A 27,994-nucleotide genomic window follows, 5' to 3' on the forward strand; every position below is an offset into this window, starting at 1 on the left:
CTGCCCCAGCGTGTGAGAACCGGGGACTCGGTTAGCCAGGCCACGCCATTGTCTGTGTGGGACGGTGTTCTGAAGTCGAAGCCCTGACCTGCCTTAAGAGTGCAAAAGGCGTGCAATGGTCAGGGGTGTGTGCTTTTCGGGGCCCTCAGCCAGGCCGAACCACTGGTCGGTGGCGACTGAGGGGGTCTTTGTGTACCAGCCGAAGTCTTCTCGACTTCCGATCTCCTGATCGGTAAGCCATTCTCTCCGGGTCGGAACAGCGAGTCTTGATTCCCCGGGCGAGGAGACTCCTTCGGAAAGTGGGTGCGAATGATCGGCTGCCGTGGGTTAGACCCAGTCGGACCTCTCAATCGTTCCAAATCCCTGTCCCTATCACGTCGTTAGCCGTTGATTCTGCGAAAACTCGTCGGTGTCCTGACTGGAACGTGATGAAACCGCGGAATTCGCGGCTTTATATAGAAGGCTAGGGGGCACCGCTGTGATTTGATTGGTTCTCCCATCAATCTCTGGTGTAACGTATTGTATCGTCCAATCACGAAGCTGCTATTTGAAAAATCAATTTCCGGGTTTTTCCCAACGGAGAGCTTCCAAAATCATTGATGTTTTTGGAATGTTCCCAATTCTACGGTAATTGAAAATTGTTTTAAAGGGAAACAAATTGTGTAACTGCAGAATATTTTCTAATTTTAAAGTATACAGTTAGTATTCGTTATAGCCTAACCAATTATATACAGTTGTTTAGTAACTTAGAATACGGTATTTCAAAAACTTCTTTTATTTAGCAAGGTTACAAAGTTTGAGTATAAAATCTAATTCTAATTGATTATAATGACATGTTCATATTGTTATCCATAATATCATTCCTCTTGTCCTGTTAATTATGCATTTAATTTTTTTTAAGGTGATATATTCATTTGCATTATCCCAGTCACAACTTTCTCTACCATTAACTTCGAGTCACTTTAGTGCCGTCTTTTAGGTTTTTCAAGTTTTAATAATTGTAATTAAATTGGACACCGATAATATCGGCAAAATGGACAATATAAGAAGCAAATATCGCTCGACCGCGAGAGAAATAATGAGGTGATGATGAGATTGGGCGAAAGGAGAAGTCCTCTAAAGACCAGAAGAAGCAGAAGGCGGGAAAAGTTAGTCGGCCACATTCAGAGACATAATGGCCAGATGAAATAATCGCATAGGTACAGATAGTAGGAAAGAAGGGCAAGGGACGGACTCAAAAGTGTTACATTAGTCTGGTTGTAATGTATGTTAAAGAGAAGAAATTCGCCGTGATGAAATGGCTACTGGATAGGGGGGAGGAAAGGAGAGCTGCATCAAAGCAATCTTAGGATTGTTGACTAATGATGGTGTCTTTTATTCCTATAGTACGCAGATAAGAAGGACGCCGGAGGTTTAGAAGTATATCGGTCGCTCAAGGAGATGACATCCGAAAGATGAGATAACGCATATCCTGTACTAGAGGATTAACTTATCGAAATAGAGTCACCAGGAAGAGGCTAGCGAATAGGAGAGCGGAAATGATAGCTGCGACAAGCCAATCTTAGGATTGTGGACTTATGATGATGGGCAATAAACTCAGCACTACTTTTTGGGAAAAGAATGACTCACCCGATGAATCATATTCCATCATTCAAGCATATAAAATTAACACAAGTTTTTTAAATGTAGAGTCAGTTAAGTAAGTATTCAGGAGTAATTTTAGAATATTCACTTTTGAAAAATTCATGCATAGTAGAATTCAGAACACTCCAAAACATTAATCTTTTTGGATGCTTTCCGTTAGGAAAAACTTGGAAAAAGATTTTTGAAATAGCAGCTTCGTGATTGGACGATACAATACGTTACACCAGAGATTGATGGGAGAACCAATCAAATCACAGCGGCGCCCCCTAGCCTTCTATATAAAGCCGCGAATTCCGCGGTTTCATCACGTTCCAGTCAGGACACCGACGAGTTTTCGCAGAATCAACGGCTGACGACGTGATAGGGACAGGTATTTGGAACGATTGAGAGGTCCGACCCACGGCAGCCGATCATTCGCACCCACTTTCCGAAGGAGTCTCCTCGCCCGGGGAATCAAGACTCGCTGTTCCGACCCGGAGAGAATGGCTTACCGATCAGGAGATCGGAAGTCGAGAAGACTTCGGCTGGTACACAAAGACCCCCTCAGTCGCCACCGACCAGTGGTTCGGCCTGGCTGAGGGCCCCGAAAAGCACACACCCCTGACCATTGCACGCCTTTTGCACTCTTAAGGCAGGTCAGGGCTTCGACTTCAGAACACCGTCCCACACAGACAATGGCGTGGCCTGGCTAACCGAGTCCCCGGTTCTCACACGCTGGGGCAGAATTGGGTCGTTGCTCTGCACTCTCCTGCGGGGGAGTGCTCCAATAGGCACACTGGGTTGAGGGGATAGGTCGTGACGCAGGTACACTAACGTCTGGAGAAACGGAACATTTCTGGTATCGTAAAAGCCATAGCTATCCATAGAGTTTACGAAAAAGCAAGCAGTAAATATTGATAGAACCACGGTAATTTTAAAAGCTCATGAATATTTCATGTGTAAGTACAGAGTTTCTCATTTTTCATTCTTCATAATGATTCGCTTTCACAAAGTCACGCTGCAAACCATCAATTTTTAAAGCTCATATTTTTTGTTTACGTCACCTTTCCACTTCATACACCATATCTAGCCTAGTTCACTTAAAATGGATTCAATATTTTGGTGACCTATCTAAAAACGTTTTAAAAATTAGTTCAGAATGAGCAATGCCCTGTGTCCGAATTCGCACTCTATTTCTGTTAAATAATAGCCACTCGATAAAAAAACTATCAACTCCTGAATTGTTTGACATTCAAATTTGTTATCTGAACACCGATTCATCACAGCAGATGAAAACGGATCCGTATCGAATAGAGATATCTAATTACCTTAAACATACGCAATCTTTGCCATTAGGCATTAATCTAACAAAAATATTTATTCGATGTCGAGGTTGACAATGAATTAAGCGGTAAACGCGTGTAATGGTTGTCTGTTTCTTGTAGTACTGCTATTAAAAGAATGCTTGATATTGCTGACGATGTTATCCATCAAATTTCACGCACAGACATGTAATCGTAGAGTAACAGTGTATTTTAACCATCTTTACATCGGTAAACACTCGTCTGCTTATGGCGACACGTACAAAATTGTGAAGTGCCTATCCGTTCAGAATGGAAGTAAGGCCCAAATCTTGCGCGAACGGCATTCATACCTACATTGGAAATCTACAGTGGTATTGTTCTGAAAAATGTTAAATTGGATGCATATATTTTACCATAGCCGCAATGCGTTAAGAAATTTAGATTTGTTTGACATTATGCGTAAAGTCAATGCAATGGTTTTCCAATAAATAACTTCTCGCAATCAGATAAAAAGTAGTTTTCACATGCTATGAAACTATGACCTGAATTATTACCTTTTAAATGCGGCAATTTTCTCACTTTCCAAGGGCACGAAGCTTTATTCTAAGGGTCGTGGACCGTAGGGTGCGTTACTCCTCTTCTGTAACTCACACGGTAGGAAGAAACTCGTCATCACAGCATTTGCACAACGGGCTTCCACACTTAGACACCATCGAATGCACTTTCAACACTATGCCGCGAACTACCCCAGCGATTTCAATAGTGAAACTATTACCGAGTGCTTATAGAGCAATGCACTTCTTCACGGTGCACAGCGAACAATTGGCGCGCATTTCCTGCACTAATCACTTTCCTCGAGGTACAGAATATCGGAAGCAGGCAATAGCACTTCACTTGCTGGCAAAGGTACACCACTCCCTAGTATCAAGAATCAACAGTCGCCTCGCCTGGTCACCGAGCACCTGAGCTCACTCCGGCTGCTTGGGGATGATCAAAAAATTATTTATTCACCCTGACTTCTGAATTGCGTCACGCCTGTAGGAACAACTCGACCTCTCCCGGCTAGGCCATGATGTGAGTTAGCGATATCTTTAACATGACAGAATGACTTAGTCTGATTTAGACTCCTTCAATCTCGACAGCCTGGCGTTTCAACACGTAAGGCCACTTTCAATGTAAACGATTGTTGGATGACAGCCATTCTTTGGGCCAGTGGATAGCCGGGGGTAGAGTTTTGGGGAAGGAGGTTTCTGGATTTGTGAGGTGAAGAAGAATGGTGGAGGGTATTCGTAGATACGAGGAGAATGAGGGAAGTGACTCACGATGACGTAAACTGGGGATGGGAGGTAGGTCGGGTAATGTGCTCAATGGAATGGGGATTTATTTTTTCATCCCCTAAAAGCAGATTGCTTTGAAATGTCTCACAAGGTCTTAAGGTTCGCTTCGACTCTCCATATTCCAACCGCAGAAGTTGTATTGGACGATTCAATTTACTCCCTTCCCTTGTTGAGGTTCTAACATATCACGGACCCCTGTTCCGCGTGCACTCCATTGTATAGTATTCTCGCTTTTGATGATTGAGTATAAAGTTGGTAAGTTAGTCGAGTCAACGACTTAGAAAAACACGTAATTAATCGAAATAGTTCCTTTCCAAGTGTGCAATGCATACACCGTGGAAGACTTAATGATGGAATGATTTATTAGAAAGATAAAAATATCCTGAATGAATAATCTGAACGAACTGAAGCCAAGAGCAGCGAGTGGGGGATAGGAAGTCGTATGGAAATTCATAGTAGCATAAGAATTCTCGAGTGCATCGAGCATATATCTTTTCGTCTTGATTCCACCTATGACAAATAAAGAAATCGGAAAGTTGGAAAGTATTTTGCCATTAATAGTTGAGTAGGATACCACAATATAACCTCTCCAATAAGAGCATGGGAACCACGGAGACATAATACGTGACAGAAAAGCTAAGCTGCAAAATTTATTTGGAGAAAAAATTGGATGGATCCTTCTTGGTGTTGTAGTACATTTTGAGTATTTGAAGTATTGCAGTGCCCCGCGATTACATAATAAGTGTCCTTAGTAGGAAATTGTATTAATTTCACCTTATGCTGCCTTTTTTCTATTCATATTATATCGATAATGGAGATAGAAAAGTGGAAGGGGCCATATCGCATGCACACGCTTACCGCATCGCCGTGCCCTCCGCTGCCGTTGGCCAGAACCAGAGTCGACCGCACATTTCAAATATAAATACAGAAATGGAGTAAACGAACTGGGGTGTGGGAGAGAGAGAGAGTTGCCCCATTTTAAAGCCGTTACAAAATAATAAAAACAGACAATGTTAGCAATTTCAAGGCGTATCGGCCCGCTCTCGACAGGTAGTCTAGTCGTGGGGTAGGAGGAGATGTTTGTCACTCACAGCTTTGGCCTTCTTTGGCTCCGAAAGCGAGGAGCGTCTTGGCCAGCGGTCGGTCGTTGTGCAACACCGCGATGTCCAGGGGCGAGAGGCCGTCTCCGTTGACACTGGAAGCGAACAAGACAAGTTAGAGACAATTGAGGGAAACGTGACGCGAAAGATAAAGACAACTCTCTCACTCATGATCGCTGCACCTATCGGCTCTTTTGTTTTTATTAAAACGGGTCATGATACGCGAACAGAAGGAAAGGGGATGCGTAGGGCTTCAAGGTGCTCTCGCCAAATACGCTTCGCTCTGTAACATTTCAGTCCGCTGATCTTGCCCTGCTTAGGTCACATGTGAAGGTAAGCATTCCCGACACGATTTCCCCGAGTGGGTAATCTAAATTATTGCCCGGTGACGAAAGGCACTCCCAGTGAATACTAATTCAGGCCGTAAATGAAGAGGATGGTGCTCCAAGATTGGATTCTCACGAGAAATTAGAAGTGGTGGCTTTTTGCTCGGGAAACAAAGCAGTCGCCTACGAATGAATCACACATTTTTATACACATCCCGAAGTTCACTCTGAGAAAATGGCTTGGTGATGGAACTGGTTAGCACGCCTGACCGGCAATCGGAAGGTCCGGGCTCAAATCCCGGCTAAGTCAAATATATATTTGCATGGCGAACTTCATCCTTTGGTGTATTTATCTCAACAGTACCATTTTGTTCATAGATGACTGTTCATGAATAGGAAAAAGTTTACAATGCAAGTTGGCAACATTTATGGCACTTCATAAAACCGTTCAGGAACACAACTCATTACGGGACTGGGCTATAATTCATTCCAGGGCTTCAATAACTTCAGAATTGCAGAAGACTTAAGCGGTAGACAAAATTCAAACCCAACGGTTTAAAGAGGACGAAAAATATCCCCTCATACCTTGAATATACGAAATGACAGACTGGTCGAGAAAGCCAAAATTTATCGTATAAATCGTGGCGTAAAAACTGTCGAAATTAAGTTTTTTATAATTTAAATCTTAAATTTTATTTAGATTTTCCTTGCAACGACTTGCTAACGTTGGCACTGCGTCGGAAACTTCAATATTGTTGCTTCCATGATCAATTAAAAACTCTTTTTTAAGAGGAGCTTTAGCACAATCTATGCAGTCGCGACAAGTGGGACCCTTTCTGAGCTGAGCTGGTTAGCAGCGCTTCAAGCAGTGAGCGAATGTAACTAAAGTAATTTATTTTAATTTAATGTCGTAATCGATTGATAATAAGTAAGAGGAATCATCATTTGATTAACAATATAATAATAAATAGTTTTAAGCAAATATTCGAGGTAGATGGTTTGTACACTTTTGAAATGTGTAGCCCCACGCATCAATCCTCCTGTGGCTGTTGAAAAATTGGAGATCCACACGCGAAGTACACAATTAAAAGATGAAAACTACGACATGACAAAAAGCGATAGTCAGCAAAAATCTAACTTTGGAAAGGTTCAACATTTTTTTGCATTCGTACGTACACAAATAAGACTACGGTACTAAATGGTTTCATTGAAGTTCTTGCAATTTAAAATTCGAGGAATCAAGCGAGATGGAGTGGAATTGATTCATAATGAAACACTGACTTGCAATTTTCCACAAAAATAAAATTTAATTCGACTCGAGTTTCGATGTTACTACATCATTTTCAAGGTACAACTGAGGTACTCAGTACTCAGCACAACAAGGTACTCAGTAGTACCTTGAAAATGATGTAGTAACATCGAAACTCGAGTCGAATTGAATTTTATTTTTGTGGAAAATTGCAAGTCAGTGTTTCATTCTTGCAATTTCACGGAATACCCAGGTACTTGATTGTATTCAACTACCTACGTATTGCTTGAGAGTTTCCAGCATTGGAATCATTTGATAATAACTTCATGTTTCAAAAATTCAGGTCACACACACAGACACTCCTCACCTGTTGACGTCGACGTCCGTAGACTCGAGGATGGTTCGCGCTTTGTCCACGTGGCCATGTTCCACGGCAGCAAAGAGAGCTGAAAGGAGACAAAGACACATGCATAAATGAACTTCGAAGACATTTGGACAGGCGTTGCTACTGGTGATCCTCAACTGCTTGGCAGTTTTTTTAGCGCTCCTTCTTTATCGTTTCAAACTGACGCAATAATAAAGTGAACTGTACCTATCAATTGCTATTTTTTATCTCCATCAATGAAAACCATTGCTAATCCATGAATTTATCTCATATTATACCAATAAAAAGAATTCACAGTTAATAATACCAGCGGTGGAAGGTATTTGAAAAACTTCTGGAATGACACGAGGCCCATTGCTTATCTGCGACCGCAATTTCCGCCCCTTTCATGGAAGCCTTCCTCCGCGGTATTTTCCCTCTTACAGAGCCTTTCATTTGTATGGTCGGCAAACGAAAATGTCAACATTTCCTTCTCCTACCTTCGAATATTGCTCCGCCGCACAAGTGCCCGAAATAGTTGTGCCAGCAGTTAACACGGACTCGAGAATTACTGAATGGCATACGATACAACAAAAGTGATGATTCTGTTCCCATGAAGAACACGCTAAGATCATTCGGACACTTAAACTGCGCCAACATCAGCCATGAAAAAAATCACAGCAACGGTAATACAAAGTATTTATGCACAAAGCAAAACATAAGTGACTAGTGAATTAATGTCCTAAGTTGACCCAGATTTAGGAATACTTACAGTTATCCAAATACCCCGAAGAGAATTGAATATCTCTTCCAAGGTCAAGGAGTGATAAGGTTTTGCTGGTAATTGGAGAGCTTTGATGGGGATCGCAGAGAATTTGGATTTCAAGTCTCGTGAAATATCACCAATATAATATTTTTAAAAACAATCTGCTGGTTCATGAATTGATAAATTAGGAGCGGCTTCTGAGACACCAATGGCCGAAAAACGGAAGCCACATCCGAAATTTGTTCGAATTATTTATTTTCTCCCTGACTTAAATGGAAAGTAATAGATTACTGCATATCGCGAGATAACGCAGAAGAAGTGATTAACTTATTATAAGATTCCCTCTTAATGAATATTTTCAAAACTGTTGGATCAAGAGGGAATGAAGGCGAAATGAAATATCCACCTACTATTTCTCTTTCAAAAATGCTTAAATTTGTGATAATGGCGCAAAAATAGTATTACCTTCAATTTTTAGGGTCCAGCTAAGAGATAATTATAAATTTTCTAAGAGCAATTTCCTTCTGATCACCAAACCACTTATTTTTGAACAGATTTTTCTACATTCTGGTTGTTAAGTATTGGTATAACTGTCTATCAAGGATAAGGTCTTGGTCTTTTTTACAAACACTCGAGGAGGAAGCGAATGGGCCCCGGTCGCCCTAAGTGCGGCGAAATCTCCTTGCTAATAGCTACTAAACACACACACACACACACTTAACATATGAGATTCATGTATTTTCCGGTAAAATTAAACTTGCATGAGGGTGTATAGTAAATGGTTAGTCACCGTTTTTATATTTCATCAATGACTACCAGGTCGCTATCTCAGCCCCTATCAGCGGTTTATGTTGAAGAATAACTTGGCTAAATTCTTGGTTGGTTGTAGAGAATAATAGGCGATAATTTGGCGTGAAATTTGTAGCTTTGAGCGGATCGAATAAGGATAAGGACTTGGTCGGGAGTCGGCCGCGTGCATTCCAGTCGCTCTAAGCTTGTCCTTCATCATTCGTGGCTCCCATAACAGCCGAGACGGGACGCAGCTGGGACGACAAGGACAGACCGAGGACTCGGCGACAAATATGAAACGTGGGAAAGATATTGTTTATCGCCACCTAACAAATTAGCTCAAGAGAAGTGAGTTCACTACATTTCCAACCGTTAGCATCCGTTTCACGATGATCAGCCGGTAAAATCTACGGGCGGTATGGTTCAGAATAGTAATTAGAGCAAAATACCCAATAAAAGAGAGCAGTACAGCAACTAAAAAATAAAATTAGCCATAATCATTTTAATTTATAAAGCGCAAATGACACGTGAGCCACCATTTGAAGCTCGTAGAGGATTCTCAAGGAACTAAATAGTAAGAGCTTGAGAGACGTGGCGGCTTGCTATATGAATATGATAGGCAAGGGGTACTCGAGGAGAATAGAGAAGGAGAGAGATAAATTCGCAGGATAGGAGCTACGAATGCAATAAAAGAAGGAAATTCATATATGGAAATGAGGAGGTTGAGATGCGAGGGAAAGAAGTATCGAAATTTGAAATATGGAGGCAAGGATAGAAGAGGCAAAGCATTGGAATTTGACGTCGGCTGATACACTCTCAGGAATACAGATAGAGTATTTCGCAAATGTTTGTTGATATTCACCCTTAACTGATATTTTCAAAATTTTAAAATTCTAATTGCATCTCCCGAGGTGAATGGTTTCGTATTTCAAATGAATATTTAGGTACACAGTAAAAAGACGTATACTTACAGACACATCTCCCATAAGTGTGCCGCTCATTTCGAAACAAGAATAAAGGTTAGGCAGTTTAAAGTTAGTTCTACTTTCTAGCGAAGCTTATTTCTACGACCATTACTGACAAATTAAACAGGAATAACTGGCACATAAATTGTGAGAATATTACATACTTTGAAATGTTCCTCGACGAGGTAAATAACATAAAAATCTCCCAGGCAGGGCAGAAGCACAGGACACAAAAAGATAAAACACACTGACATGTATACCACCGAAAATTTAGTACCGAGTTTTTTAAAATCTTATATATATATATATATATATATATATATACACACAATGTATTGGAAAATCCGAAATGCACGTGGCACGTAATATAAATAGTTTAAGTTAATGTCGATACACACAGAGACACAAAAAAGAAACACTCACATTGAATAAATAAACTTGAAGCTATCGAAGCACTTCAGGCTTCTTCGTCAGCTGAAGAATGAATGGTGAGGAAAGGAGAGGGTTGGAAAAGGGAAAAGAGGGGTAAGGGGAGAGGTGTATGGGGAGGGGGAGTTAGGAATAGGGGTTAGGATGCAACGTTCAGACCCGGAGAGCTATTGGCTTGAAAGTGCCAAATGCACGCCAATTCGAGGGTGTGGAGGTTGAGGGCGGAGTCGGTGGGAGGGAGGGAGGCAATAATGGATACTTTGTAGCAATGATTGAAAATGGAATCATGTGAAAGACAATGTGTAGGAACTGGTAGAGAGGAGTGGGGGGAAGATGGACAACAGGAGGCGCGATGATAGTTAATTCTGAGATTGAGAGGGGTAGTGCATAGGCCAATATAAAAAGCAGGGCAGAAATTACAATGAAGAAGGTAGATGATGTTGGTGGAAGTACAAGTAGTGGAGGGGAAAATCGGTAGGCATTTAAGCTTGGGGAGAAACGAAAAATAAAATAAAAGTGAGGAACTTACGGGGAAAGGTTGTTTTCACAAATTTTCGATGGGACGCAGCCCATCTTTCTCAAGTGAGAAGAGGAGGGAAAGTGAGGAAAGGGCATAAGGAAGGGTGCAAGGCAGAGGGCAAATATGGAGGGAGGAAAAACGGTGGACGGGGATTGGTTGTTTTTTCTAGTGGGCGCGGTTGATTCCTGGACCAGAAAACGCACGGAAAGCCCATATGCATGCTTGTCCCAAGTCCTTCAGTTCTAGGGGGGTGGTAGACGGGGGGAGGGAGGCTAATATTCCCACTTTATAGCATTGGTCAAACAGAGCTTTGTGGGAGGAAGCATGAACGGCGACTGGAAGGGAAGCAGAAACAGAAGAAACACTATTGCATGAAGAGCGATGCCCGTTCATTCGGATGCAAAGGGGAGTGGTGGATAAGCCGATATAAAAAGCGGGGCATTTCTGGCACAACAGTATATATACAATGTTTTTTGTTGTGCAAGAAATTTCCGACACAGAGGGGAGAGGGAAGGCAAGGAATTAATCGGGAAGGGGTTCGGTGATGAGGATGGGACAAGTTTTGCATCTTGCACGGTTGCATATATATATATACCTTTGCTGGTGAAGTAGCTACAACTACGAAAGTCTTCAGTTATATTTTTCGTGTGAGTGTTTCCTTTTTTTTGTGTCTATATATATATAAATAATGTAAAGGAACTTCTTCTTGCCCTGGAGTGGGCACACAAAAAAACTTAGAAATTGACAGAAAAACGAAAAAAAATAAAAGTGAGGAACTTAAGGGGAAAGGTTGTTTTTACAAATTTTCGATGGGACGCAGCCCGTCTTTCTCAAGTGAGGAGAGGAGGGAAAGTGAGGAAAGGGCATAAGGAAGGGTGCAAGGCAGAGGGCAAAGATGGAGGGAGGAAACACGGTGGACGGGGATTTTACATTGGAATGACCGCGCCGTAGGCGCGAACTTGTCACCTGTGCCGGTGAGATATTTCTCACCCTAACCAGCCAGTTAACAAATGAAGACAGTAAATGGCGTGCGTGTATCGTTGTCGGAGTAGTGATTTGTTCGTGAGAAAGAGAAACTTAAAATTAGACTAAACCTTGACAATTACACTATAATCTAAACAATAATATTTGACATGGCGTTGCTTTGAGAAATCGATGAGTACAATGTTACATAGATTTTTTTCCCTGCAGTGGTTTAATTCTTTTCATTATAATTTTATATATATATATTTTTTTTTCGATTTTTTATAGTACAATATGTACTATCTTTTGTCATTTTTTTTGATTGGATATAATTTTTTTATTTATATTGTTAGTTTTTTTAAATGCTTTTTTTGTATAATAATTTATATACATATTTTTTTTTCATGATTATTTTTTTTGCCACTGCGGTATATATATTTTCTTTTGGACATATGCATACTTGAATTTTATGAAAGAGAGCCAGTTAAGGACACTTGGCTGTAGAACAAATAGATTTAAATGCAGTTAAGGAATGAGTTCATAATTAATTAAAGTACTTAAAAAGTAGTAATAGATATCGGGCTAAAGCTATAAGATTTGCAAGAAGATTGGTAAGACTCATAGAAGAGTGATTTGGTGAGGCAGTGTATACTTTGTCGGGATACTTGGGTCGTAATCCCATATGTCTGTAAGTAGTGTGTTATTCGTGCTCTTCAGCCTGGACTTGAAATTATTTACAAGGGCGGAGATGAAGTCGTTCATAGTGGGAATGTTGTGAGCGGAGAGGACGTCGGACATACGAATGAGTCGACTGATATGGAGAAGGTGCCGGAGAGACTTATTTTGGAAAGTTTCCAGTTTCTGACGGATGCTCTTATTTTTCGCATAGATCTCGCACGCGTACAGTACAATTGGGCGAACGATTGATTTATACAATCTGGCTTTTGACTGATGGGAAAGGGGAGAGGTGGGGGAGCAGAGGCAAGAGATTGCCCGCCGGACTCCGATGGCTTTGGAGATAACGGATTTTAGGTGTTTGGTAAAGGTAAGCTTGCCGTCAAGAATGACGCCGAGAAATTTGTGCGTGGTAGCTCTTGGAATCTTTAGCTTGTTGATGTGTAGTGTGGTTTGCTGGAAGTGTTTTCGTCGACGTGAGAAGTGTAGATGTGTGCTTTTTGTCGCGTTAATTGTGATTTTCCAGGTTTTTGTCCAAGTATGAATAAGGTTTAAGTGTCTGTTGAGTTTCCTGATGTTTTCGTCTCCTGTACGTGACGACGCTGCGATGGCAGTGTCGTCAGCGTACATGTGTAGTGAGGTTCTGGGTGTACTTGGCATGTCGTTGACGTATAGTGTAAAGAGCAGCGGACTCAGCAATGAGCCCTGAGGAACACCTGCTTCCATAGGCCGGAGGGAAGAGTTGACCATACCTTCGGCGACGCAGAATTTTCTATTGTGGAGGTAGTCGGCAAGGAAATGAATGTCGGAGGGAGGGAATTGGAGAAGGTTTAGTTTGTAGAGAAGTCCCTTGTGCCATACTCGATCAAATGCGCGCGCAACATCGAGAAATACCGCGTCTGTCGTGAGTCCGCGATTGAATGCATGACTTACTTTCTCCACCAATCTCAGGATTTGGTGAGTAGCCGACATTTTTCGTCGGAAACCAAGTTGGTCTGGACGAATGATTTTTTTCTGTGTGACAAAGGATTCCAGTCTTGCCAGAATAAGAGCTTCAAATACTTTAGATAAATTGGACAGCAGGGAAATAGGTCGGCTGGAATTTTGGGATCTTTACCAGTTTTTGGAATTAGAATTACTCTCGCGTGTTTCCATTTCGAGGGGAAATGGGAGAGAGAGCAGATGTTATTGAAGAGATCAGAAAGGAGAGCATTGAAATGGTTGCTGCGGCTGGCGAATCTTAACTGAAGGTTATTTATTTGATCTAGGCACGGGGCCTTTTTGGCAGTGAGAGAGGCAAGAATAGTATGGACGTATGAAGGGGAGGAAATTAAAATATTATCGTTAATTACTGGGAGGCGATCACAAAACCAATTTACTTTGAATTCAATGGGGGAACGTGTGGAATCTATTGATGTGACTGTTTGAAAGTGATCGGCTTGGATTTCTACTTTTACTACAGGATCAAAAATTAGGCCTTGGTCTGTGGAGATCGGCGCGTGTGCATTTCTTTGTTTATTTTTTAAGCCTTTGATAGTTCTCCAGATTGGGATAGAATCGTGAAATGAGTTATCAGAGTTTTCTGGTTTTTTATTTTCAAAAGTTAGTTTGGAAATATGATTTTCCCAGTAGTGTTGATTGATTTAGCTATGGAGTTTTTTTTACGGAGTTGGCAAGTTTGTTATATGCTGCTTTGTCGATTTTGCTTCGGGACATTTGCCAGACACGACGAGCGGAGTTGCGGCGCTTGATAAGTGACACTAGGTACTCAGGGAATCTGCGGGATTTATGAACACGGACACTCGGACAGGGAAGGACTTGGTGGCGCGCTCTTTGGCAGAGGTGAGAGCGGAAGTAATGAATTCAGTTCGTTTCTCGATTACCTCGGGGGAGGGGTCGGAGATGAATGGTTGGTTTTCGAGAGATTGGTCTAGAACTGAGAGGAATTTATCCCAGTCAGTAACAGCAACAGAACGAGGCGGAGAATTTAATTTAGAGAGAGAGAGAGAGAGAGAGAGTGAGAAGAGTAGAGGCATATGATCAGCAGTGAAAGAATAAACAATTGACGGATGGAAAAGAAAAGGAAGATTGAAAGAAATACCGAAATCTATTACGTCACACGAGCGTGGGGCGTAATGAATTGCTTGTAAAGGAGCGAGAATTGCAAAATCCTTTTTACGGATGAAAGAATAGAGAGTTTTACCGTTCGCGTTCGTTTTGTTGCTGTTCCAACTGGGATGTTCCCAATTCCAGTCGCCGAAGAACAGCCCATTAGGACTAGTAGAAAGCAGGCGCTCAAGAGACTCAATGCTGATTCTTTTGCTGGGCATATGGTAGACAGAGTAGATGTTTAAGGGACCGGCTTTGGTGTTAATTTTGACTCCAAGAGCTTCGAAGACTTCGGGATTGGGGGAGTTGAGAAGGGAATGGGTTAGGTTTTTGCTGACTAGAACTGACACTCCGCCGCCCCTGGTGATGCGGTCCAATCTGTAGATGTGATAGTGTGGTGAATAAAAGGAATTATGCGGTTTCAAGTGAGTTTCTTGTAAAAGGATTATGTCGATGTTGTTGTCGACGGCATATTGAAAGAGCTCGTGTTTTTTATTCAATATGCCGTTACAGTTCCATGAAATGACTTTAAGCTCGTTGGGATGCGTGGTCTGTGTGTTCATTGTGAGGTTTGGAGAAGCATCATTTCTTTGAGAAGAAATATTTTCTTCTCATTGTCAGTGGTGAAGGAGGAAAGGGAAGACATGATTCCAGTGAACCACGTGAGTAGATCACTGTTGTCATTGGCGGCTGGAATGGTAGGAGCGGAAGTTTGAGGCTGGGAAGAGAGAGGAGGATATTCTGCGTTGGAGTTGACAGTGGCGGCGAACGAACGGGGAAGAGGCGGAGGAGGGATGGAAGTTTGGTTGTTGGCAGTCTTGCGGCGCGCGAAGAAGGCAGCCTTGGCTTCCTTGTATTTCTCACAGCCGCGGTAAGTGGCAGGATGCGGACCTTCACATAAAGCGCATTTGGCCGGTTCTGAAGTTGGCTTGGTGCATTCGCGCCAGAAGTGAGTGAGCCCGCATTTGTGGCATCGGGCTGGCATTGAACAGTGGTTTTTAGAATGTCCAAATCCCTGACAGCGATGGCATTGCAGAGGCTGAGCCGGCTTTTTGTAATCACTGATGGTGACACTAAGGCCAGTGACGTATTTTACTTCCATAAAAAGGGTGACATCGATTGCGGGATTTGTGGTGATGTGGCAGACATTGGTTCTGTAGCGGGCCACGGCGTTGAGTCCGTTTTTCCGCTGAGCGGGGGAAGGTCGGGTGGAGGTAATGCGGGTCACGGATAGCACAGGAAAGCCTTGATTCTGAAGGTCTTTTAATATTCGTTCGTCCGCCACTGACGGGAAGACGCCACGCAAGGCGAATTCTCGGCGCTTGTTTTCGGCAAGCTGGCAGGTGGAGAAAGGGATGTTTAGTTCAGTCAGAGCCGATTTAGTTTGGACAAAGTCGTCGATGGATTGACATTTGATGATCGCCGAATTGAAACCGGTCGCGTGAGAGATCGGCGGCGAGGAGCAAATTGAGTTAATTTTTTAATGTATTTCCGGCCATCTTTCCGTATCAGCAACCTTGATCGGAGGTATCTTAGGAAGCCTAGGAGCGGTAGGTGAAGCAGGTTGGGCAGTTGATGGACTCGGCTCTGAAGGAGCGTTGTCAGAAGTAGGTTCGGTGGAAAGAATTTCATATTGATTCGAGATCGGAACGGTTGCAGAATAATTTTTGTTGTTGAAATCAGTGGCGTAACAATGCGTGATTTGCTGGCCTGTTTTGTCCAAATGTACACAGGGGGGACTTTAGGTACAGAATCGTCCAGGCTGTTACAATTAGCAGAATGCTGGCTGGCAGGGGGAGATTTGCCCAATGGGACTGACGAGACTGAGAGGTTGTCATCGGCGTCTGATGAAGGACCGTCTTTGATGGAGTACTTTGTGATTCGCGGAAGGGCTCTGGTGAGCACTCCTGCAGCTCTCGCTGATCTCGCCGCGAGCTTCTCGGAAAGGGAACGGAGTTCGGCGATTATCCGCGCTGTCTCTGGATCTTCCGGCGCCTCGGGTTCCGAGAGGGAGCCCTTGGCGACGGAGTTGGCCGCCATTGCGGCCACTTTGACGTTGGAGGGCAGGGGAGGGGCCTATTTCCCTAACGTGGGGACCCGGCCGTTTCCCCCGGACTGTGCAATGAGCGATGCTAACGGCTCAGAAGGGTGTCCGGGGTAGCGGCCGAGAGCGACCGGGGATGGTTGCCGTGCACAGGAGACGACACCCGAGGGTGAGAACCGCAGTGACCGAGCTTGAAAGTAGGTACAAACTCGGCCAACCGCGGCCCCCCGGTTGACCCCTGATGGCAACGGGAAGGGATTGAAGTTCTCTCCGAAGATTTCCGTTGAAGTCCGAAAATGGCCCTCTTAGCGACCGCGAAGTGCAGATCGCATTCAGTGAAGAATCAGTGGAGTCCAAAAAAGGTCCTCTTTAGGTCCTAGGTCCTGTCCTGATGACGCCTCTCTCGCCGTTGACGCGGCAGGACAACGCGCAGAGCGTGCCCGAATGCCGGCCGAAGTCTCGTATGCGCCGGGTGCGGCCTCAATGGCCCGGTCGCGTCAGCGCCGGTTGACGCGGCTCCCACGATGCGCTCACTCCCTCGTTGGCGGCGTGCCGTGTCTAAGTGACCAAGCCGGACCAAGCAGATGAGAATAACCAAGCAAGCTATGGAGCAACCCAACAAGTAAGCATTGGATAATCATTCAGAATAAATGTGGACGGAGATTGGTGGTGTTCTTTCTAATGGGCGCGGTTGATTCCTGGTCCAGAAAACGCACGGAAAGCCCATATGCATGCCTGTTCCAAGTTCTTCAGCTCTAGGGGGGTGGTAGACGGGGGGAGGGAGGCCAATATTCCCACTTTATAGCAATGGTCAAACATAGCTTTGTGGGAGGAAGCATGAACGGCGACTGGAAGGGAGGCAGAAACAGAAGAAACGCTATTGCAAGAAGAGCGATGCCCGTTCATACGTATGCACAGGGGAGTGGTGGATAAGCCGATATAAAAAGCCGGGCATTTCTGGCACAACAGTATATATACAATGTTTTTTGTTGTGCAGGAAATGTCCGACACTGAGGGGAGAGGGAAGGCAAGGAATTGATCGGGAAGGGGTTCGGTTATGAGGATGTGACAAGTTTTGCATCTTGCACGGTTGCAGGGCGAGGGCTGGGGTTTAATAGGGGTATTTTGTTTGGATAGCGGTTTTGTTATTTTTAAAATGCTGGCCAGATTTGGTGGTCTTTTAAAGACGAGGGAAGGGCATCGCGGGAAAAATCTGGAAGTGGTTGTGTTGTCTGAGAGGATGGGGAAAAGGTCTTTTAAGGTCCTACGTAGTACGTCCACGCCCCAAAAAAAAAGGTCGTGCACAGGGAAAGAAAATGCGACGAATTGTCCCCGCCTAATTGTTTCGGGACATATGGTTTTTTACGGATCTTATTCCGGAGGAGGGATTCTGGGTAACCCCTTTTCCGGAGAGCATGGTGTAAATTGGACAGAAATCTATTATCTCTTACACCAACATCACTTTCCTAGATTTGGACATTCTTCTTTCTGAAAATAACAAATTCAAGACATCGGTCCACACCAAAGCCACCAACAGACAGCAATACCTCCACTATCACAGTTGCCAACCACCACATACCAAACGTTCAATCCCTTTTTCTCTCTCCGTCCGTGGTCACAAAATCTGCAACAACCCCGAAGACCTTGAGAAGTTCCTTTCCAATCTACACACTCCTCTTCTCCGCCGCGGGTACCCTGATAAACTGTTAGTCAAAAAAATTAGAAAAAAACCTTACAGGTCCAATAAACCCCGTGCCGAAAAGAATTGCTCTCCATCTCTTCTCACCACTTACTTCCCCGGTGCTCATGCCTTACAGGACATCCTGAAGGACTTGTACCCTATTCTCTCCAACCACAAATCGACCTCACAAATTTTCCCCTCTCTTCCACGGATCACGTATAAGAGACCACCTAACCTCAGCACCATCTTCAAAGCCACCCACCCCCTTCAAAAATTGAATTCAGTCCCCACTACCCCACCCTCGCCTTGCAACCGTCCCAGATGTAAAATTTTACCTGTAAAAACATTTTTAATTAAAAAAAACCTGTAAAATTTTCTCTCCACCCCCAGCCTCTTTCCTCCCCAAACTTAAATTCCTCCCGATATCTCCATCCACCACCTGTGCCTCTACAAACATCATATACCTCCTTCAATGCAACTTCTGCCCCGCTTTTTATATAGGCCAATGCACCACCCCTCTCAACCTTAGAATAAATAATCACCGTGCATCCTGTTGTCCGTCATCCCCACACGCATCTCTCCCGGTCCCCACACATTGTTTATCGCATGATTCCATCTTTAATCAATGTTTCAAAGTTTCAATCATTGCCTCCCTGTTACCCACTGACTCGCCCCTCAATCTCCACACCCTCGAATTGGCATGCATCTGGCGTCTACAAGCCAACAAGCACCCGGGTTTGAATGTATCTTTATATATATATATATATATGAATGTTCAAAAACACAGTCACTAAACATAGAACCGAAAAAAAAGAAGAAAACACTCACACGAAAGTGAGTGTTTTCTTCTTTTTTTCGGTTCTATGTTTAGTGACTGTGTTTTTGAACATTCATATTATGTGCTACTTAATGTCGATACACACAGAGACACAAAAAAGAAACACTCACATTGAATAAATAAACTTGAAGCTATCGAAGCACTTCAGGCTTCTTCGTCAGCTGAAGAATGAATGGTGAGGAAAGGAGAGGGTTGGAAAAGGGAAAATAGGGGTAAGGGGATATCCGGCTGCGCCATGGGAAGTAGGTTTAGCCCTTCTTATGCAAATCTTTTCCTTGGCCTGTTTGAAGAAAATTTCCTCACTAATTACCCCCTAAAACCTATTCTTTGGCTCAGATACATTGATGACATTTTCATTCTCTGGCCTCATGACATCGACTCTCTCAATACCTTTGTTTCTTCACTTAACGCTTCTGCCTCAGTCTCTTTCACCTCTTCCATCTCCAAAACCAATATCAACTTCTTAGATGTGGACATACACCTTTCAGATAATAACAAATTCAAAACATCGGTTCACATCAAAGCTACTAACAAACAACAATACCTTCACTACAGCAGTTGCCATCCACCACACACCAAACGTTCCATCCCTTATTCCCTCTCTGTCCGGCGACACAGAATCTGTAATAACCCCGAAGACCTTCAAAAATTCCTCTCCAAACTCCACACCTCTCTTCTTCACCGCGGCTACCCCGAAAAACTCTTGATGAACAAAATAAGAAAAAACCGGCTATTCACAATAAACCCCGCGCAGACAAACATTGCTCTCCTTCTCTGCTCACAACCTACTTCCCTGGTGCTCATTTGCTACAAAACTTATTGAAGGACCTGTACCCCATCCTTTCCAAACACAAGTCCACCTCTCAGATTTTCCCGTCCACTCCTCGGATAACATTTAAGAGACCACCGAATTTAAACACCATATTTAAAGCCACCCGCCCTCTCCAAAAGTCGCAGTCAGGCACTATCTCCACACCCTCACCTTGCAATCGTCCCAGGTGTAAAACCTGCAAGATATTCTCTCCACCCCCTGCCTCTTTTCTCCCCAAGCTTAAATGCCTACCGATTTTCCCCTCCACTACTTGTACTTCCACCAACATCATCTACCTTCTTCATTGTAATTTCTGCCCTGCTTTCTATATTGGCCTATGCACTACCCCTCTCAATCTCAGAATTAACTATCATCGCGCCTCCTGTTGTCCATCTTCCCCCCACTCCTCTCTACCAGTTCCTACACATTGTCTTTCACATGATTCCATTTTCAATCATTGCTACAAAGTGTCCATTATTGCCTCCCTCCCTCCCACCGACTCCGCCCTCAACCTCCACACCCTCGAATTGGCGTGCATTTGGCACTTTCAAGCCAATAGCTCTCCGGGTCTGAACGTTGCATCCTAACCCCTATTCCTAACTCCCCCTCCCCATACACCTCTCCCCTTACCCCTCTTTTCCCTTTTCCAACCCTCTCCTTTCCTCACCATTCATTCTTCAGCTGACGAAGAAGCCTGAAGTGCTTCGATAGCTTCAAGTTTATTTATTCAATGTGAGTGTTTCTTTTTTGTGTCTCTGTGTGTATCGACATTAACTTAAACTATTTATATTACGTGCCACGTGCATTTCGGATTTTCCAATACATTGTGTATTTGTGCCTGGATCGGCGCATCATCTTCTTCTTCGTCCGTCCATCGGCTGCCTCTTCGGTTCTTGTACTGTGAGTTGTAGCTGACTTCCCTCAATGTCCTGTCTCTCCTTTCATTTCCTTTAATCCATCCTTCCTCTCTTCATTTCTTTTTCATCTCCTATTCCCACTTCCCTTGCAATGGATCACGTTCAACCCACTACATTTTGGATTAAACGAATCAAAAAATTCGCCTTCAAATTAGCCCAATACACCTGCCACACAGAATTTCTCTCATCCTGCATTTCACTAGGTACTTTTCCGAATGGCCTTCGAGTAAAATTCGCTGTCTCTGGCATTCCACCTATTCTGCGTCCCTCCTTCCACATTCTTTCTTTTCAATACTCGCTTTCCCTATGCCAATTCACTCTCACGCAATACCAAGGGTTAGTTGATCAATATTATAACTCTCTGCTCTCTCTCATAAAATTAATTTCACTCTGTTCTCCTCACCTTCTTAAGGAAGTTAACACGATTCTAGTTTCGGCGCACCTCTTACTCGAGAAGAAACGCGAGAATTCACTGCACAAACTCTCTTCCCTATGCATTTCACATTTCCGAGATGGCCTTTCCCTCCCACTGCGTCTCTCAACCCCCGCACAAGCCCCCCCTCCTCTCATAGGCGTCAAACCAGACCTGGCCACACTTTTTAAACTCCCCCCTCCACCCCCACCTCCGCCGCGACCCATAGCAGCCCCGGAGCGCTCAACCCGGCCTCCTCGGCGCGATCCTATGCCAATTGACCCTAACGACCAGGACCCAGTGGAACCCACCGACCAGCAAGTGGTAAACCTTTCTTCCGCTAAGCTCAGCCCCGCCGAGGTTTCTGTCCTCAACCGCGGACTCTCTTTCTCCCCAACGCCTAGGATTAACCCCACCACTCTTCTCACGGACATTTTGCATTTTTGCCGAAACCTTCGGTGGAAGGTTTTCTGGAATTCCCACACAAGACAACAGGCGCCGGAGGGTATTCACAATGCCCTCCTCAAATTCCGCTCCCCTTCCTCTCACCAGCCCAAACCTCTTCCTCCCCACCACCCGCTTGAAATTTTTATCAACTGTCTCCTCTCTAGGGCTTCGAGTGAATCTTTCCTACGCTCCCTCCACCCGCCGCCAAACCTTTCCCCCTCGGAGTCCGCCGCCATCAGAAAACTCCAAAAAAACCCCAACATAGTGATTACCTCGGCCGACAAAGGCTCCACTGTCGTTGTACTTGACACCAGCGACTACATATCAGAGTGCAACCGACTACTAGGAGACCCTTCCTCCTACTCCCCTCTCTCATCAGATCCTACCTCTGATTTTCACACAGAATTGAATGCCCTACTAAAAACAAAAGCTCCCTCCGAGGGCCTAAGCCAGTCAGACATTTCCCTTCTCTTACCAGATCACCCCACTTCGCCATCTTTCTACATCCTTCCAAAAATTCATAAAGCGAATAACCCAGGCCGCCCCATAGTTTCCTCTCAAAACTCTCCTACGGAGCGCATTTCGGCCTTTGTTGATTTCTATCTCCAACCCTTCGTTCAGTCCCTTCCATCATACATCAAAGATTCCCATGACTTCCTTTCTAGACTCAATTCCATTTCCCTCCCCCCCAATCAGCCCATTATCATGGCCACTATTGATGTAACCTCACTTTACACTTCAATCCCTCATTCTGAGGGACTCGCTGCTCTCCGCCACTATCTTTCATTACGACCCACTCCTCAAAACCCTAGCACTGATTTTCTTCTTGATCTTTCCCATTTCATTCTCACCCACAATGCCTTCTCTTTTAACAATAATTACTATCTGCAAATATCCGGCTGCGCCATGGGAAGTAGGTTTAGCCCTTCTTATGCAAATCTTTTCCTTGGCCTGTTTGAAGAAAATTTCCTCACTAATTACCCCCTAAAACCTATTCTTTGGCTCAGATACATTGATGACATTTTCATTCTCTGGCCTCATGACATCGACTCTCAATACCTTTGTTTCTTCACTTAACGCTTCTGCCTCAGTCTCTTTCACCTCTTCCATCTCCAAAACCAATATCAACTTCTTAGATGTGGACATACACCTTTCAGATAATAACAAATTCAAAACATCGGTTCACATCAAAGCTACTAACAAACAACAATACCTTCACTACAGCAGTTGCCATCCACCACACACCAAACGTTCCATCCCTTATTCCCTCTCTGTCCGGCGACACAGAATCTGTAATAACCCCGAAGACCTTCAAAAATTCCTCTCCAAACTCCACACCTCTCTTCTTCACCGCGGCTACCCCGAAAAACTCTTGATGAACAAAATAAGAAAAAACCGGCTATTCACAATAAACCCCGCGCAGACAAACATTGCTCTCCTTCTCTGCTCACAACCTACTTCCCTGGTGCTCATTTGCTACAAAACTTATTGAAGGACCTGTACCCCATCCTTTCCAAACACAGGTCCACCTCTCAGATTTTCCCGTCCACTCCTCGGATAACATTTAAGAGACCACCGAATTTAAACACCATATTTAAAGCCACCCGCCCTCTCCAAAAGTCGCAGTCAGGCACTATCTCCACACCCTCACCTTGCAATCGTCCCAGGTGTAAAACCTGCAAGATATTCTCTCCACCCCCTGCCTCTTTTCTCCCCAAGCTTAAATGCCTACCGATTTTCCCCTCCACTACTTGTACTTCCACCAACATCATCTACCTTCTTCATTGTAATTTCTGCCCTGCTTTCTATATTGGCCTATGCACTACCCCTCTCAATCTCAGAATTATATATATATATATATAAGTATGTGGCCGATCGAGGCGAACGAACAAAAATTGTACTAATAAAAACATAGACACACGTAAAAAAAGGGACACTCACAAAAAAACTCTCGTCGTCTCATCAGTGCTTCAAGCTGCTGTGACATCATTCTTGTGAGTGTTCCTCCTCTCCTTTCAATCACTTTCACCCCCTTACTTATTTCCTTTCCTAACTATTCCAAATGTGCACTCCCTCACCCACCCGTATTTGGCTCAAACATGCTCGTACCAACGCGCACAAAATCGCCCAGTACACCAGCCACACCGAGTTTCTCACCTCATGCTTATCCTTAAATATTCCCCCAATGGCTTCACCATCAAGTTCCCTCTCACAGGTATCCCCCCTTAGTATGCACCCTCATCTACGCATATCAATCTTTCATCAATCTCTTCTGTTCACCAATTTAATATTATCCCGCTATCAATCCCTCCTCCACAAACACACCAGCAATCTCATATCCCTCACAAAAACCATTGCCATGTCCCAGCCACATTTACTAACCGAGCTTAATCAAATTCTTTCTTCCGCCCGGCGACATCTTGCCCGTAGACGCGCCAAACATCTACATAAATTGTCGAATCTGTGTGTTTCATTTCTTCGCGCCGGTCTTCACCTCCCCCTCACTGGTCTCATACCCCCACCCCACCTACTCCTCCGCCTCTCTTCCTTTACAAACCTGACCTGGCCACTATACTCAAACTCCCCCCCCCACCAATGGACTTTCCGGCACCACCCAACGCGACCGCCTCCACACACTCAAGCCGTGTCCCAACTCGTTAGCCATTAGGCATCATGTATTTAGCCAGCCAGATTCTGGGCAGCCAACCACAAGGGAGCATGAATTGGGACATCCTTGCGCAGGTGCTGCCATCTACTGGGCACTAGGCCAATGCAAAACAAGAGCATTAATCGGAATGATTTGAACAAATGATGAACAAAACCCACCCTAAATTGTTAAAATGTGATGTGTCAAGTGATTTTGAGTATTAGATGTCGGAGAAGAGTATTTAATCATAATTTTAGTATCTTAGACAAACTTTTTGTAATAGTAAAGTAGGGGTATTGTGACGAACGGGTTTGCGTCCGTTATAAAATAGAGCAAGAAACACCTCAGAGCGGGGGCGACGTAAAAAACGAGTAATTTTGAGGATGCGAAACGTACGGGATAATTGGAAGGGGAGGTTGAGGGTGAAAGACCACACGTATTCCTGGGTTGCAAACACAAGAAATGCATTTATTGACAAAGATCGCAATAATTAAATTTAACATACAAAAATATGGGGAGTAGCACTTGAAAAAATGTTAGTAGGGCCGGATTGTCAAGGATCAAATACAAAATACAAAGAAACCAAAAATCAACTTGATAACATAAAAGTAAACTTGAAATGAACTGCATTTAAATCTTTTCGCAAGGTTTAAAAAGTCCTCTGCTGCACTTTTGAGATTGAAGATTCACTAATCGTTCCAGCGCTTTCTTGCAATGGGAAAAGATAGGGATAGGAGGGAGAAACGTTCTCGACGCTGCTTCGACCGGGGACAGTGGTGGGGACACGGTTGATTACTGCACCTTATTCGGGAACACGAGGTGATGACGTGGCCGAGTAGACTTCTCATGCGCTCGTGATGGTTCCTCGTTGCATTTTCCAAGCCGACGACTGGGGAGTTGCCAAGGTGCTTCCTCTCTATCTCCAGTAGCCTGTGGCTCCAATGCTCCACCGCCTCTCTCCAACGTTGGTGGCTCGATCAATCTCGACCGTCCTCTCCACCGTCTATCTCCGATGTTGAGTGGTTCAATGACTCTTCGACCGACTCCTCTCCACCGTCTCTCTCCGATGTTGAGTGGTTCAAAGACTGGCTGTCTCTCCTCGATGTTGAGTGTTTCAAAGACTCTTCGACCGACTCCTCTCCACCGTCTCTCTCCGATGTTGAGTGTCCCATCACTGACTGTCTCGTGAGAGGGGAAGGGAGGGGAGGGCAGTGGTTCCACTAGCGCGCTCTGTCGGGTCGCGATTCACCTTGTTTGCGCGGTATTTAAAAAAAATGCTATTCACACGCACACACGAAACAATTACATTTATACCGAATACACTCAAATAGTAACAAAAAGGAAGGGGTAGGAATTGTGACAAGTGCTACTCTTAAATGATAATTAGCGCTGCCTTTACAGGTATACTTTCAAATTCGTATTTTTAGTTCCGTATGGTTTTGTTAAAGAGGTTTTAGCTAAGTTTGTGGCGAAATGTTAGCGTATATTCCTTTTAATTGGTTAGTAATATTTCAATCGTCTCTCAACTAAGTACTTTTTCGAATACCTTATATTTTAGCAATTTAATTTCTAGTTTTGTATTATTAAGAACAGGTCTATTTAGTCTATTCAAACGGTTACCGTCTGACTTCGGAATTATTTTCAAAATTTATTTTAAGTATGGTTACGTACATAAATCAGGTTTCGGTATCATATCTTATAATCACTATAGATTTTAAATGTTGTTACTTATTCCGATTCCAATTTCGGGACTTTGTCCAATAACATATAATAATAATTGTTTATTCTTACGGGTGTTATCCTAATGTACAAAAAGTGTTAAATAAGAATTTAGACATAGAGTTACATAATTAAGCATTATTTAACACGCTAAAAAAGTAAACGGTAGCAAAAGATAGCATGTGATCGGTATAAAAAGTAATAAAATAACATATACATATAGATGAAGCATACAAACATTAATTATGGCATTAATATTAACGCCGCCTTCTTATTAACTAATTTCTCCGTAATAGGGAAGTGCACTAATTTTTTTTTATTGCTGAATTTGAAAGTTTAGCCTAAAAAAGAAACATTAGTATAGTCACTTTTATTTTCTGCATCTGGGGTATGCACTTTAAAACGTTTTGAAAGTCGGAAAATTTCATGTTGCGCTGAAACACAGTGCCTCCATCTTGATTGAAATGTGACGTCACAAGGCAGTAGTCACCAGTGGAGATCGCTGTATTCCGTCTCCTTCTTTAGCGCGGCGAGAGTTTCCGGGAATCGGTGGAGTTTGGTTCCTAAAACTGTCGGCTATCACGGAAAACATGAATTCAAAAAAGAATTATAAATGATTTTTTGTTCCAAATTTCATCTCGACGTCGAAACAAAAGCCTGGAGAAGATATTCATTCCCGTGCCTTAAGCACAAGCCATACGGAATAAATGGTTCAAGGCTGCTCCTGACTCTTACCTATCGATGATATTCTGTTTTAAAGATCATTTGAAGGTATTGTAAGATCAAATTGATATTTCTATTATAATAATTTACTTAATAGGTACCTCAGTCATATAAGAAAGTGTGTTGAGTCAAAATATAGCATCTTCCGCGTAGACCTATGTAATGTATAAACTGAAAGTAGTTTGGTTAAAAAATAATGGCGCGACTGTTATTTTACACGACCGGGCAAAATGCGTACTTTGCCCATGATATGTGCATATATGATAACAAACAATTTTTGTTAAAGTTAATCTTTATTTGTTGAAATTAGTACATTTATAGGTGATACAGATATAAAGGTACACGGCAGGTCGCGCGGCGTAATTTATACTCCACTGGTGACGGGTTCATCTTGCTGATCTAAAAAATTAGCTACAATACCTCGAACTTTGAAAACTCGCAATATAGGCAGTCAAAGTACATTGTAGGAATACACGAGACCATTCTAGCCCAGAATGTACGTACGATGTTGAGATCCTTGGTTTTCAAAGATTGACTATTTTATACACCAGCGCGCCCGGTCCAGGGTTATCAACTTTTATTTCATCCTATTTGTTAATTGAAATTATATTTCGGAATGTTTCTTTTAGCACTGCTACTGAGATAAACTGGTAGGTACTGAGTACTAGGTACTGAGGTAGGTACTGAGTAAGTAAACTCCCTTTGGAGTAATGTGAATTACAAGTGTTCGAGATATATGACATTTTATATTCGTCTTGTGTTCTTATTAATTATGTGTGTACGCATATTGTTGCTTGCCGCGAGCCTTTAATCGTATGTGCTCTTGTAAGAGTGCTTTTCATTTTTAATGTGGAAGTTGGTCAGTATAAGCAAAGAAAAAATTAACATTTTAGCGCACACCAACTCTTGTAGTCGTCGTATCTCTGCGTTTGTAACGACACTGCTAAAATACCTAAACGCCATAATGATGATAAAAAAATTGTCTCATGTCTATTATTGCTGCAATAAAAATTAATGATAAACTTGACGCCGTATGATCACAATGAAGACAACAAAATTTACTACTGTAACGAAGATTTGAACCCTGAAAACTCTAAGGGTGAGTGTCGTACACGCTACCACTACCCCAACTACGAGGAGCAAGATATGTGGTCTCCCCTTGTTAGCCTTAACGCCTCGCATTTCTATGGAGCGTTGAACCTGTCCTCCTTTTTCAAAAGTTCAGTGACCATAAAT

General features: G+C 43.3%; 1 protein-coding gene across 1 annotated transcript in view; it reads right to left on the bottom strand.

Moving 5' to 3' along the window:
* Positions 1-27,994, bottom strand: part of LOC124173423 — a 169,845-nt gene that overhangs the window by 93,867 nt on the left and 47,984 nt on the right. The window contains exons 3-4 of the mRNA XM_046552926.1: positions 7,307-7,385; positions 5,356-5,459 (exon numbers count right to left, since the gene is read on the bottom strand). Of these exons, the coding sequence (XP_046408882.1) occupies positions 5,356-5,459; positions 7,307-7,385 (183 nt within the window). The remainder of the gene's footprint in view (positions 1-5,355; positions 5,460-7,306; positions 7,386-27,994) is intronic.

The sequence above is a fragment of the Ischnura elegans genome, chromosome 1, assembly GCF_921293095.1.
Source record: "Ischnura elegans chromosome 1, ioIscEleg1.1, whole genome shotgun sequence".
Classification (NCBI taxonomy): domain Eukaryota; kingdom Metazoa; phylum Arthropoda; class Insecta; order Odonata; family Coenagrionidae; genus Ischnura; species Ischnura elegans.